Consider the following 14,455-nt stretch of genomic DNA (forward strand, 5'->3'; position numbering starts at 1 on the left):
TGCAATATGCTTGTGTATCCTCGTTTCAAAGTATTTTTAAGGGGCATTCACAGAAAAATTGTTAGGGCTTATCATCACCTATAGCTGGATACCTCTTGACAGCATTAATGACAACCTAAGCTGTAACAAAACATTAATTGAATGGGTCCTACTATCTACCTCATTCTCTAGATTGGTAGAACATATCTTATGTAGTTAATTAGATAAGAATAAATACATTTTGAAGGGACTTATTCATCCCTTGGCTACTTAAACTTACAGATGCTTCAACTTCTGAAAGCACAATGCCATTTAAACATATGGTGTGTCGATGTATGAGAGTTTGGGAGGGACAATGGGACTGAGGGGCCCTTCCAATCAGGCATCCATTACAGGCCTCCTAACTTCGTTGGGCTTCCATCTAGGGTGTTGCACTGAAGGATAGCAGAGCAACGGGACGTAATGAGTCAGAACGTAATATGAACTGCTAAGTAGGTCAGGGTGGATGACGCATGATGGATTGAATTCCATCCCAATTAGGGTAGATTCTCAACACTCTAGAGCCAACGAGTGATTAAATTTTAAACTTCTGAAAGCAGCTTACATGAGATAACCAAGTAGTGATTGAGAGAGAAAAACAAAGAGAGAGGGAAAGACAGATAAAGAGAAAATCATATAAATAGCGATAGAGAGAAAATGATGTAAAGAGAGATAGAGAGAAATAGGAGAGAGAGATAGAGAATGATATAAATGGAGAGTGAAAGAGGACAGAAAAAGAAAATGATATAAAGAGAGAGAAAGAGAAAAGGGATAGAGAGAAAATGATATAAAGAGAGAGAATGGTATAAATATAAAGGAAAAGAGGAGAGAGAAAGAAAGAGGAGAGAGAGAAGAGAGAGAGTGTGTGATATAGAGAGAGGGAAAGTGCAGAGAGAGAAGAGAGAGAAGAGAGAGAGAGAGAATGATATAGAGAGGGAAAGAGGGAGAGAGAAAATGGTATTACGAGAGAGAGAAAGAGAGAAAGAGAAGAGAGAATGACGTAGAGTGAGGGAAAGAGGAGAGAGAGGAAAATGATATAAAGAGAGGGAGAAAGAGGAGAGAGAGAGAGAGAGAGAGAGAGAGAGAGAGAGAGAGGGCTTGGTTAGCTGATGCGACGGCAGAGGGTGATGCCATCGCCAACAGGAAGTTGGCAGATTTCGATGCGAGGATCGGCAGCGAGGAACTTGTTCAGCTCCAGCACGAAGCTCCGGTAATGGCGGACGTACTTGCGCATCGGCGCGTCCGGCGCCGCCGCCACCGACCCATTCCAGAGCGTGTTGTCGTAGCCGATCACGCCTCCGACCTTCACCAGCTCGATCAGCCTCTTGTGGTAGTTCAGGTAGTTGTCCTTGTCCGCGTCCACGAACGCGAAATCAAACGAGCCATGGCTCTTTTCCTGAAGGCATCAATCAGAGATTTCAGATCACGATTGCGCGGAATTGCGTTGAATTTCTACTCCTGATCGATGTGATTCAAAGATTTTTGATCCTGTTCGCAGGTTCGATCCGCCGAAAAATGAAGACTTTCGATTTCCATTTAAATCTCTGGAGCGCTAGTAGATCTGAGGTTCAAATACCGCAACGGATTGAAGATTTCGGAAGGAAACGAAGCGATCGGAGGTTTGAGTGCCGGAAAGGATTGATCGAGCGAATTTGGTGATTTTTTCTGAAGGAAAAGAAGCGATCCAAGGTCAAATCTAGTTCCGTGGTTAGATCATTCGACAAAAAATCAAATCGAGCCGAGTTGAACCGTAATTTTCCCCTGGAAATGATTCGATCGATCAAGGAGGAGGATTTCAGGTCAGAAATTCAGGTTAGATCGATCGGCAGATGATCTTACGTCTTCGAGGAGGAGATCGAGGACTGGAAGAGCAGGGCCCTCGCGGAAATCGATCTTGTGGGCGACGCCGGCCTTCTCGATAACCGGCAATCCGATCTCGTAGTTCTCCCGGTTGATGTCCAAGGCGAGAATCTGCAGAAATCCAAGGAAAAACTCAATCAAGAGATCAAAATTTCCGGTCCAAGAAGAGGGAGGAATTCTTGCCTTGCCGTCGTGGGGGAGGGCGAGGGCGGTGGCGAGGAGGGAGTAGCCGGTGAAGACGCCGATCTCGATGGTGTTCTTGGCGGCGATGAGCTTGAGGAGGAGGGCGAGGAACTGGCCTTCGTCGGCGGAGGTGGTCATGAGATTCCATGGGTGCTTGGCGGTGATCTCGCGGAGCTCTCGCATGCTTTCCGGTTCTCGCGGGTACACGCTCGTCTCCAGAATGTACTGGTACAGCGCGTCGCTCTGCAGCAAGCTCTTGTGCCCGACCTCCTGGTGCCTGCTCTCCGCTGCCATGATACCTTCTTCTTCTTCTTCGATTCTTCGATTCTTCTTCGATTCTTCTTCTTCGATCCTTCTTCGCCGATTCGTCTTCTTCGATTCTTGTTCTTCGATCCTTCTTCGCCGATTCTTGTTCTTCGATTCTTCTTCTTCTTCTTCGCCGATTCTTCTTCTTCTTCGATTCTTCTGCTTCTTCTTCTTCTTCTTCTTCTTCTTCTTCGACGATTCTTCTTCTTCTCCTTCTTCTTCGATTCTACTTCTTCTGCTTCTTCGATTCTACTTCTACTGCTTCTTCTTCTTCGACGAGTGTTCTGCTTCTTCGATTCTACTTGTTGTTGGTCGTCGAGTCTGCTCTTCTTCGTTGTTCTTCGTGGTCTTTTATAGTAGGAGTTGGGCGGCATGTTGGCCTGTCGCTGTCGCCAACCACCAAGTGGGGCGGTTGCTGATTGGCTTTCTCGTCCGCGGAAAACAGCCAATAGAGAGAGAGAGTAGTGATAGAGAGAGAGTGGAAGAGAGCGAGAGTAGTGATAGAGAGAGAGAGAAGGAAGATATAAGACAGAGAGAAAGAGATAGAGTGGTGGAGAGAGGGCGAAAGATAAGAAAGAGATAGAGTAGTGATAGAGAGAGAGAGAGGAAGAGATAAGAAAGAGAGAGAATGACCGAGATAGAGTGCTGATTGAGAGACGAAGAGAGAAAGAGCGAAATAGAGTAGCGGTACAAATAAAGGATGGAGCGGTGATAGAGAGCGGAAGAGAGCTAAGAAAGAGAGAGATAGAGTGGTGATAGAGAGAGGAAGAGCGATAAGAAAGAGAGAGAAAGAGCGAAATAGAGTAGTGATGGAAAGAATGAGGAAGAGATAAGAAAGAGCGAGATAGAGTAGTGATAAAGAGGAGAATGAAAGAGAGAGAAAAAGAGAATAAGAAAGAGAGAAAGAGAGAGAAAAAGGAGAATAAAAAAGAGAGAAGAAAGGAATAAGATAGAGATAGAGAAAGAGAGAGAGAAAGAAGGAGAGAAGACGAGAATAAGAGAGATAGAGAAGAGAACAAGAAAGAGAGAAAGAGAATAGAAGAGAGAGAGAAAGAGAAAGAGAGAGAGAGAGAGAGAGAAGAGAATATGAGATAGAGAAGAGAATAAGAAAGAGAGAAATAGAATCGGGGAGAGAGAGAGAGAGAAAGAGAAAGAGAGTAAAAGTGAGAGAAAGAGAGGAATGAGAGAGAGAGAGAGAGGAATAGGGTTGGTGAGCGGTTGGTGGGTCGGCCCATGGATGGACGGACCAATGAGTTGAAGTCTGCCTTGGTAGGTAGAAGTGGGTTTGTTGCAGGTGGGTTTGCACCAGACAGGAAGAAGACCATCGGTCAGATTTTTAAATATACTCTGCATAAAAAAATAAAATATATGTTTCTTTCTCTTCTCTCTTTCTTAGGAACCAAAACAGGGAAAACCCTATCATTTTCAATAGGATCCCCAGAGGCACGTTTTCTGTTTAATTGACTGGCGAGTTACATACATCAACATCAATTATTTACCAAATAATTTCTTTACATCCATGGATAAAATCCATAATCCCTATGCACGATCGATACCTGAAAATGATTGAGTCAAAAATTTTCCTATTATGAGTAACCATTACACATACATCGATAGCTAATAATGAATCATATATTTGATTACTTATGTTATGCTACAAAAATAAGTTAGATTTATCAGATGTCCCATCCATATTACTCTAAGGTCAAATTTGAGTCATCGGCTTATGATTACATGTGTCTTCTCCTGTACGTTTAAGCTTTCATGTTGTGTTATCCTATTTGGATACTCTTTCAAACAGTATTTGAGCCTTTTAACTGTTATTTAAAGAATGTCAAACTTCTCCCTGACAACTTTGAATTTATTTTTGAAGTATAATTTTTTATCCAAATTCAATTCACCAGTGTTTTATGATGCAAACTTCTATTGCTTTATTTCTCATATCAAATCATAATTGAAACATTTAATATATTCATTTTTACCTTGGCTTGGATTGATGACTACGTTAGAGTCAGATGTATTAGTTGAGTCTCAACTAAATTCAATATTTTTATACTATAAGTTATGTCTCATATCCTCTAGAGAAATGTAAAATATTAGTAATAATTTTTAATACACAATTCTTTCAAAAACTGAAAATTTAACAGGATAACATAAGGACAAAAAATAGCAATATTTGGGACAAAAAATAACAATATTTGAACCTATTTTATAAAAAACCGGAATATATTTTCCTTTTATTCACTGTGGAAAACATTTCTTCTGATCTTTTATTTTTGTTTATTGCTAAAAATGGTATTCAGTGTAACACATTTGTATTTTATTTGAAATGAGGCATTTGTTGATTTAGAGAGAAAATATTCTGGGATAAGGCAGCATGCAATACTTCTCATTTGTTTACTTTCTGGTTATACAGTTTGAAGAAGGTGAATCTGGGTTTTAATTTTAATGTTATTTTAAATTAAGGTCACCTTGATCAAATAAATTTGTAATTATATAAAATCACTAATGTCAATCTAATGGCGAGTGAGGCCATCACCACAGGGACTAAATTTTAGAGATGGATCTAATGAACAAATTAGGATTGGGGGGGAGAGGAATAAGATGATAGTATGAATAATAAAACATTAGTTACATAATAAAATAAGATAAATGATAAGGTAAAACTGAAGATGATAAATAGAAGTGAAATGATAATAGTAAATACGTGGGAGAATGAAATCTATTTATAGTATTATAATAACTAAAGAGATTAAGATAGGTAGTAGAAATTTTATTTTCTGATTCTAATTAATATATAAGAGTAACAAGCTAGATAGATTAGTATTACATAATATCCTTAGTAAATGATATTTTTAGTATGATTATATATTTTAATTGACAGACACATTATATATTAATATCATAGATAGATATAGTCATTGAATAAAATGAAATTTAGAAGATAAAGAAATATTGTATTCTAAAGAAAGATAAGAGGGAGAACAGAATGGAAAATGAATAAAAATAGGACATATAGGAAGATGAGATTAGTTATAGGAAAATTAAATGATTTTTAGAACTAAAAAGACATAAGTAGATACTTCTTGTTATTGTTTTAGGGGCATTATAATAAAGTTAGCGGAGAGAGAGAGAGAGACGGGTGTATCACGATAGCTAATAAAATGGAGGAGAAAAGTTAATTATATATATTAATAGATGATGATGGGGTAGACTATATCAATAAAATAAATTTAAAATAAGCATGATAGTGATATTTAATTATGGATGCTAGAGGATAATTAGGCTACTTTTGTGTATGTTATCAGGAGTTTTCAGAAAATAACCAAAACTAGCTAAGTTTTATCAATGATCATCCTTTGCATTAAAATGATTGTATTCTCAAGTTCTATGAATGTAGTATTGTAATATATCTGAGAATTTCATCCTCACAAGAGTCCTCAATTTGAAAAGGAACTAAAATTTATTTCTCTGAAGTTCTTAGAATGTACTAGGTTTTGTTTTTCTTTATGCAAGCTTGATGGCGAGGACACCAACACATCACCGTCGAACGCGTCGCCATGGTCAACCGGAGTCAACAAATGAGAATGTACTTAAAATATGTCGTTGTTTGGGCTTTTAGACTTATGCAATACAATTTATAATTTCCCTTAATCACTAAATATGAATATAGAGCAAGTAAGGGGTCGAACCACAGGGAGGCAAAAAATGAGAATTTTTATCCAATTTGAATAAATTAATTTCAAGAATGAATTAATTTTGCAATTAATAAATCTTAATTATCCTTAATAATATTCTTTAATTAATCAAAATTAAGTAAAACTTAATTTTGATTTTTAATATTTCGGTCAGAAAATTCAAGAGAGGAATATTATAATTTTAAGCTCAGATTAATTCATATTATTAATTTCCAAATTATTATAAATTTTAAAACAATTTTATGAATTAAAATTGGGAATTAAATAATCAATAAAGAGAACTTTAAATTGGAGTTCAAGATAGATGAATTTTCGATTCAAATTTTATTTTTAGGTTTTTTTATATATTAAATTAAATTCCTAAACAATAAAAATCGAAATCTAGAGAGAGAAACTAAACAAATTAACCTAGAGAGAGAAAGTGAAGAAATTGGGTAAAAAATTGAAATCCGACCCTAAATCAAAAATCTAATGAAGCAGAAATGTTTTAAATTGATGTAGAATTAAGGATCAAAAACCAGATCTTGAATCGGAATCAAAACGAATGCTAATCTCATTCAAAACAAACTTCTAGGGCATGTACATTTCGCCCATGCCTTGTCGTTTTAGAATCGTTCAAGAAGATGATTGAAATACAAATGAGAGACTTACAAATTTGAGTTCAGAAGCAAGATCTGTCGACTTCAAGAATCCCTCCTGTGTCCTTCCTGGCCAATTGCTTGGGGGAGATCATTCAAAAGTGAATTTCGCCCTTTTCCAGACCTCCATTTAAAGATCCAACCGTCTGGATTGTAGAGGAGGAAAATACGAACCTACCCTCTAAATTTCAGCCCAATCGGACTTGTAAATCTCAAGATATCAAGGTTTTAGTGAGGGTAATTTTGAGCCATTGGATCTCTTGAATTTGCTTAAACATCGGATTTATTTGGTTGGCTGGGTTGATTTCCTCGTTTTCCCCGTCCTCGGATCGCGTGCAGGCTTCGTTGTCCGCGTTGGCCGCTCGTCATTTGAACTGCTTTAAAAAAAAACACAAAAAGACAAAAAAGAACTTTTGTTCTCGGTATTTAAATCATGCCACGTTCTTCTCTCTCTCTTCTGCCGCTATTCTTTTCTCTCTCTTCTCTCTTTTATATTATTTAAATCATAGCCTTTAATGTTGACTATTCCTCTCTCTCTCCTCTCTCTATATAATAATAAATCATAGGCGCTATTCTCTTCTCTCTCTTCTCTCTTTATATTATTTAAATCATAGCCTCTAATGTTGACTATTCATCTCTCTCTCCTCTCTCTATATAATAATAAATCATAGGCGCTATTCTCTTCTCTCTCTTCTCTCTTTATATTATTTAAATCATAGCCTCTAATGTTGACTATTCCTCTCTCTCTCCTCTCTCTATATAATAATAAATCATAGGCGCTATTCTCTTCTCTTCTTATTCCGCAGCCGTTATTTTTTACCATTCTTCTCTCTCTCCTCCTATAATAATAATAAAAAAATATCCGGCGCTATTCTCTCTCTCTCCTCCGCTCATTCTCTCTCTTTTCTCTCTCTCATTTCTTATTTAATAAATATATCCCTTCATTCGCCCGAATTTCGGGCGAATGACGTGGATATTCATAAATAAATATTTAAATAGATTTTAAATGCGAAATAAATAATATATATGTTATTTAAATATGTAAATGGCTAAATAATGGTCAGAAAAATATATAAAAATAGTGGAAAATTCTAAAAAATCATGAGATCACTTACTGACCTTAAACCAAGCAATTAAAGCTCTGTAAGAAATAATTCTTCACTGAAATGATGTTAGATTCCATGTAAAAAATGATAAAAAATCTGAAATAATAATAAAATGAGATATTAACTGATTTATCTTTTTTTTAACATGATAACATGCAAATAAAATCATTAAAACACATAAATTGTAAAATTCATTAATTAATCATATTAATTTGCAAGTTGTCAGACCCCAACGGCATGGTCAACCGAAGTCAACACGCCTGCTATGGACCCAACGGCGAAGTCAACTAAAGTCAACATGCCACGGTCAACCAATGTCAACACCAAAGTAAACACGCCGCAACCGTCGACAAGCACGTCTCCACCCGCGCACATCCCTACGCGCGTCATGACACGACTCCAGAGGCAGATCCACAACTGCCCTTTGGCGTGACACGGCGCACGTCTTTAATTTCTCGTCTCTAATTTCTCGTCATTTCTCTATCCTCCAAGGCCTATATATAGGCCATTGTTTTCAAGAAACATTAGGTAATCATAATTTCAAGAATTGAGTTTTGTTTAACTCTTCTTGGAGGACTACCCAACCTCCTCTATCCCTCCTAACCCTAGCCGTCGCCGCTGCCGCCGCCGCCGCCGCCGCCGTCGCGTTGCCGGTCTGCCTCTTCTCCTCCTTCTATCCTCTCTTTCCATCCTCTCTCTCTCTCTTACTCTCTCTCTCTTTCTCGCACCTTCCAAAGGACGACAAGGCCACCCCAAGGCCGCCCGCTTGGGGTCGCCCAGGCCGCCCCAGCCAAGGCCGCCCAGGCCGTCCCTGCCAGGGCCGCCTCCAGGCCGCCCGTTTGGGGCTGCCCAGGCCGCCCCAATCAGGACCGCCCAAGCAGCCCCAACCAGGACCGCCCAGGCCGCCCCAACCAGAGCCGCCCAGGCTGTCCCTGCCAGAGCCGCCAAGGCCGCCCCCAGGCCGCCCCAACCAGGGCCGCCCAGGCCACCCCTGCTAGCGCCGCCAAGGACGCCCCCAGGCTGCCCGCTTGGGGCCTCCCCGACCAAGGCCGCCCCGGCCGCCTCGCAAGACTTCGACACCGGCGGTGCCGGTCGTCATCGACGTCGTCCGACGCTTTGAGCTGCGCGCGCTATGCGCGTTCCGGGTGCGCTGCACGCCCTCCGCACACTCCGCATGCTCAGCGCTCGCCCGCGCTACTCCGCGCGCTCCGTGCGCTCCGTGCACCCTACGCGCGCTTCGCACTCGCGGGTATTCGCCTACGCTGACTCTGCGACAACGACATCTACACTCTACCAAGGCCGTTCAATGCCCGGAACGCCCAGAATCTTCCTCGTCTAGTGGGCCGCTCAATGCCCGGATTCACCCAGCCTCGTCATGATCGGAATTTCCTGCATCCTCTTCACGCACTACGGTGCCGAGGTACGCCTGAACTCTTTGGTGTCGAAAGTGTTCTCCGTCCGGTGTTTTCTCGAGAAGTTTCCACCGCCGTCAGAATTAGATTTGGTTTGGATTTCCACTTCTTCTCTCTCTTTCTCGAGTGTTTCTTCACGACGCGGATTCGTATATTGATTTCGGTGCTTAGGCATCGTCGTGGTGGGAGAAGACATTACTCTCGCCCTCGATAAGGGTCGGAGCTGCACCACCAGATTTTCATCGGTTTTAAAGTCCGAATTCGACCGTGTGATTTCTGTGGCTGTTTTATCCCTCCAATATGCGATCCATCCCTAGTCGTCCATCTACCCGTAGTCTGTCCCGTCAACCCAATCGTCCATTCCTTAGTCGTCCATTCCGTAGCTGTCCTACGTCAAAGCTTCTAGGCATACAAGAGCTCATGTCAACTGGGCCAGCTTAGCATGCTTTTTAGGCAGAAATGCCTAGGTGGCACACTAAAGAATCATTGATAGGGCACATTGGTGGTACGGAAGCGCACACCAACAGTCATGTTAGAGGAGATACATGGGGGCACATGTGCACATAGTCAAACATCTATTGCCAACTTCAAGTTTATACATACACTCAATCTGAAATTAGTCCATATGGGACTAAATATCCTCACTGCGGATGAGCACAACGTTGCATTATCCAGACTGCACGATCAAGAGCAACAAAGAGGTGACCTTACAAAGTTGCTTGTTTGTCTTTTTGTGCAGAGAAAGAACGATGCAAGATGACGTGGCTTAATCTGAGGCGACGAACTCGGTTTTGATCATATCTAATGGCTTTGGACGGTGCTGGAGGGAATCAAACGGCCAAGAAAAAAAGAAAAGAAGCGGGAGAGTCAAAGGGGGAGCAGGAGATGAAAAGTCCTGTTGCAGACAATCTAGAGGAAGATAAGAGAATTTTTTGTGTTCTTTTAGGTGACCTCTTGGTGCCTAAGGAAGAAAAGAAGACATTAACAAACAAGGGGAAAACAAGGTTTTAGGGTTTATTTCTTCCTCTTCGCTGTGAACTTATTCCAATTATTGAATCAAAGCTCCTTTTATTCAACTCACCAAGCTCCAGGCGAAACGTATGGAGACATGAGAAGAGATTGCGTTCGGAAGCATTACTGAAGAATGATGCAAAATCTTACACTTAGGTAGACTGTTATTACCATCCATCCCATATTCTAACATTTTGCATTAGTGTGAATATTTAACTACATTGTCTTATAAGCTATTAATTCTTAGGAATGTGAATTGAGAGCTCATGCATGTAATGCGGTCGCATTAAGTTATAGTAAAACCTATTTCATTGTCTTATCTGTCACACGGCTAAGTCAATCTATTGTCTTCATGGCGGATGTGCATTACCAATCAATCTAATAAAAAATCCCTCTCTATCCTATTCACCATCTATATTAGTAGTAAGTGAATTGAGGTGATTCGAAATTTATTGTGTAAGTTTTGAAATTGAGCAATGATCGGGATAACAACTTGAATTTGAAGTTATCACATATTATATCTATTTATATATTTAAGAATGATTTTAAAAAAATGAGCTAAATTTGAATACAATGCTTGGTACACGTTAAAAAAATGCCTAAAAGAGGATATTAAAAAACCTGTGCTTGAAAACTCTATTACATATACCATTCGATTTAAATGAAAGCATCAACCTATTGACACGTAAATTGTACTATAAGGAGTTCAGGAACGTCATTGGAAATTGCCTGATTAGGAATCCATTATTATGGGGACGCTGTTCACCAGCAATGATTTTGGCATGTGTCCAACTTGTTTTTCTCCATACTCATATTTCTTTGGCATTCTTGAATTCCTATGACACCTTTTTGACTAACCTATTAAAAATTCCAAATTTAGGTGTTTTATGTCGTTGTTTTTGTTCAGACTTAACCAACACTTTTTATGAAAATTTTCCACTTAAATACTCTATAAATAATACAGGGCAAGGGGTCGATCCATAAAGAGGCAGAAATTTAATTTCGGAATTTTTCTCAAGCTTGGAATGAAGGAAGTGGGTTTAAAAGTTACAAATATAATTTCTGAGCTTTTTATAGATTTTTAATCAATTTATATAAACTCCTGTGATCTAATTTTAAACATAAATACAAATAAAATCACTACACATATTTTAGACTAATTTTCATAATTTTAATTAACACTAGAAATATATTTTGAAATTTCTTGAATTTAGTTAACACCAAAAAACACTAGAATAAAAATGAGATTTAAATATTATTTTAAAAAATTTGTACATGTTAAAAACACTGAATATTGATTATATAAATTTTATGAATTTTTCTGATGTTTTTGGAATTTGTAAATACAGAAAATAAGAAAAGTACCTTTTCCAGCCATCGTTGGCAAAGGTGGCTGAGCAAGGGCGGCGGCAACGATGGACCAGATGGGCCGACCGTCCTTGTGTGGCCCCTGTAGGGCTGGCCTTAGTGGGTCAGCCCACTAAGGTTCAGGCCATTTCGGCTAACTCATGACTTAGACAAATGTGCTAAGCCCTATTGGGCTTGACCTAATACAGTCAATACTTAGTCAATTTAACTAAGTCCTGCACACTCCACTTTTTTTGCCCTAAATAATGGAATTCAAACATGATTTTTTCTTTGCAATTTGAAAGTAAGAATGAAGAATGATCTAGAGATAGTCCGTAATGGCTTTTAGAGAGTGAAATAATGGATTTAGAGAGAGAAAATGAAGAGAGGGTGTAAAAGGATTTGAGATGGAATTTGAAGGTGCAAATGAAGGATAATTTTTATGAAATTTATAGATATAATTATAAAAATTTATCAGTTAGGATAATTCAAAACAAACGAGAGACGAGATTGAATGAAAACTTCAACTTACATTAAGCAGGTTGAAAAACCTGGATTCTAAAATCTGTCTTGTCCTTCTGTCCAGCCATTTTCTAGAGCACGTCCATAATGATAGGAAATGAGGGAGGAGAAGATTATTTATACATTTTAAGAATTATTAAAATACTCCTTTGGGCATTTTCTACTCTCCTTTCTTGCCGTTTGCCACTTTTTCTCCATTGGTTGAGAGCTTGTTTCTTTTTTGTAATTGTTTTGATGGCCCAATAGGTAGGTCAGGTCCTGGCCCAAGCCCCTCAGATTTCTCTTTTAAAATCCCACAGCACCGTTTCATCATATCAGCCCATTTTGATAACCACTAAGCTCCCGAAAATTCTCCAATTTCCTAAGAATTGTATCTCTCGATTCCTGTAAATTTCTGCACAATTGACTACATACAAGTCAATGAAGTTAGTGAAAAATAATCATAATGTGAAAAAGTTAGAATTTCTAGATATTGCATAAATATTTGGTTAATTTAAATAATAACATGATAAATTATAAATTAATAATACCAAAAACATAAAAAATGTATGGAAATATATGTACATTTATCATGTTATCAACACCCACCAACTTGATTCATTGCTAGTCTCTTAGCAATGGGCCCTAGGTTTGCCTTTGAGAAGTACATCCATCCTTTGAAACAAAAAACTCAACTATGAATTGTTATGAGGGTCAATCACATCTCTAAGTATAAATAGCTGATAAAATACTTAAGCACTAATGATCCAGTCCTTTGTGGTGATGGAAAGAGCTAGTGATCATGAGGAGGGAAGCTTACTTCTCTCTAGGTATGGTACTATCACTATGAAAAGCTCTCACCCTCTAGGGAAAGGTGGCCCTCATCACTCAAGAGAGGTGGCCCTCATCTCACCCTCACAATACCAATCTTTCACCTGAAATTTGAAATCAGTCATTCGTCTCATCCAAGTTCTGGCATAGAAAATCTGGAGTGTAGCAAAGAAATAAGATGTGGTGAGGTTAGATTCAAATATAGGTACCTATACGTAAGGAAAAGAAGAGAAATATGAGTGGCATCAAAGAAGTTTTGGGTCAAGGGAAAATTATGGATAAAAGATAAGTAAATGTTACTTAAAATAGTCCACTCCCAACGATAGATGAATGAAGAGAATACACAAGAAGAATTTGAACAAAAATGAGGATGTGAAGGTTCATCAAGGGTGTGGATGAGGTAGGCATGTATCTACATAAGCAAGGTAATAACAATGACCAACAAATCAGGGTAAAGGAGAAATGGAATGAAGAAGTAAACAAAAAAAACCCATAATAATTGTTTTTAATTTTATTTTTTCTTTATTTTTCCTTTTTTGTTCTATTTTATTTTTTTCCTTTTATTTTTCTTATTTTATATCTTTCTTTTTCCTTTTTTCCTTCTTTTTAATTTTTTTATTTTATTTATTTAATTTTTTGTTTTTTTTTGGAAGGGGTGGAAGACCGAGAACAAAACATATGAGATCATATTCTCCAAGAGAAGAAATGAAATGTTGGTCTAGCTAAATGATCTTGATATGTAGGGGGGCATGTGCAACAATTTTATATGATATAGACCATTAAAATGCCCTTACCTTGATGATTTGATCATCCACTTAATAAAAGAAGTGAAACAACACAAGCACACAGAATGAATTTCTTAAAGGGAAAGAAAAACAAGTCATCCCATGCTAGTGAGAATGAGAAGAAATAAGATGAGAAGATGTGGAAGAAACAAAGATGAAGATAACAATGAAAGTATATCATCAATAGATGATATGTAGGAGAGGAAAAATTTGGGTGTTGGGCATCTTCTAAGTAACATAGAAAATAGCTAAAAGGGTAAAATCTAAGTTCACAAATACATAGGTGGGGAAAGATGGGTGGTGGGTGATGAAGTAAGGTAGTACACATGGTTTTGAATTTTAATTTAGGTGGTTACGACGGGAAGAAATGACTATCTCTCGTTCCACAAGAAATTTTTTATGATGCATATCCTTGACCAAATAGTGGGATTCTACCCTTTGATTTTCATGTCTGCTCTTTACCCTACTAGATATCCTAATCACTTAGGAACTGACCAAGAGTGTCTAGATTCATGTGCTATTCCATAAAGAGATGCTTTTGATCCGCTACAAGAGCCTAATTTCTCTACTCATGCCTTTGGTATCATGGTTTGGACAACTTTCACGGTGGGTTTTATTGTATGGGATATATGCACTCAAGGAGAATGACATTAAAAATATTCAAAAAAAATAAAAAAATCATTCATGTATAAAGACCTAATGTATTTTAAGTTTCACACCTAAATTAACCCCCCCCCCCCACAACTGCTATATGCATTG

The 14,455-nt window shown here is 38.4% G+C and overlaps 1 protein-coding gene across 1 annotated transcript; it reads right to left on the minus strand.

Moving 5' to 3' along the window:
- Positions 1–537: 537 nt before the first annotated feature.
- Positions 538–2,687, minus strand: LOC144709260 (caffeoyl-CoA O-methyltransferase). Its single transcript, XM_078582745.1, has 3 exons — positions 2,062–2,687; positions 1,858–1,989; positions 538–1,414 (listed from the first exon to the last, which is right to left on the minus strand). Exons 1-3 carry the CDS (start codon positions 2,353–2,355, stop codon positions 1,121–1,123), a joined length of 720 nt encoding a protein of 239 aa, XP_078438871.1. The 5' UTR covers positions 2,356–2,687; the 3' UTR covers positions 538–1,120.
- Positions 2,688–14,455: the final 11,768 nt, after the last annotated feature.

This window comes from Wolffia australiana, chromosome 11, assembly GCF_029677425.1.
Source record: "Wolffia australiana isolate 7733 chromosome 11, ASM2967742v1".
NCBI classification, from domain to species: Eukaryota; Viridiplantae; Streptophyta; class Magnoliopsida; order Alismatales; family Araceae; genus Wolffia; species Wolffia australiana.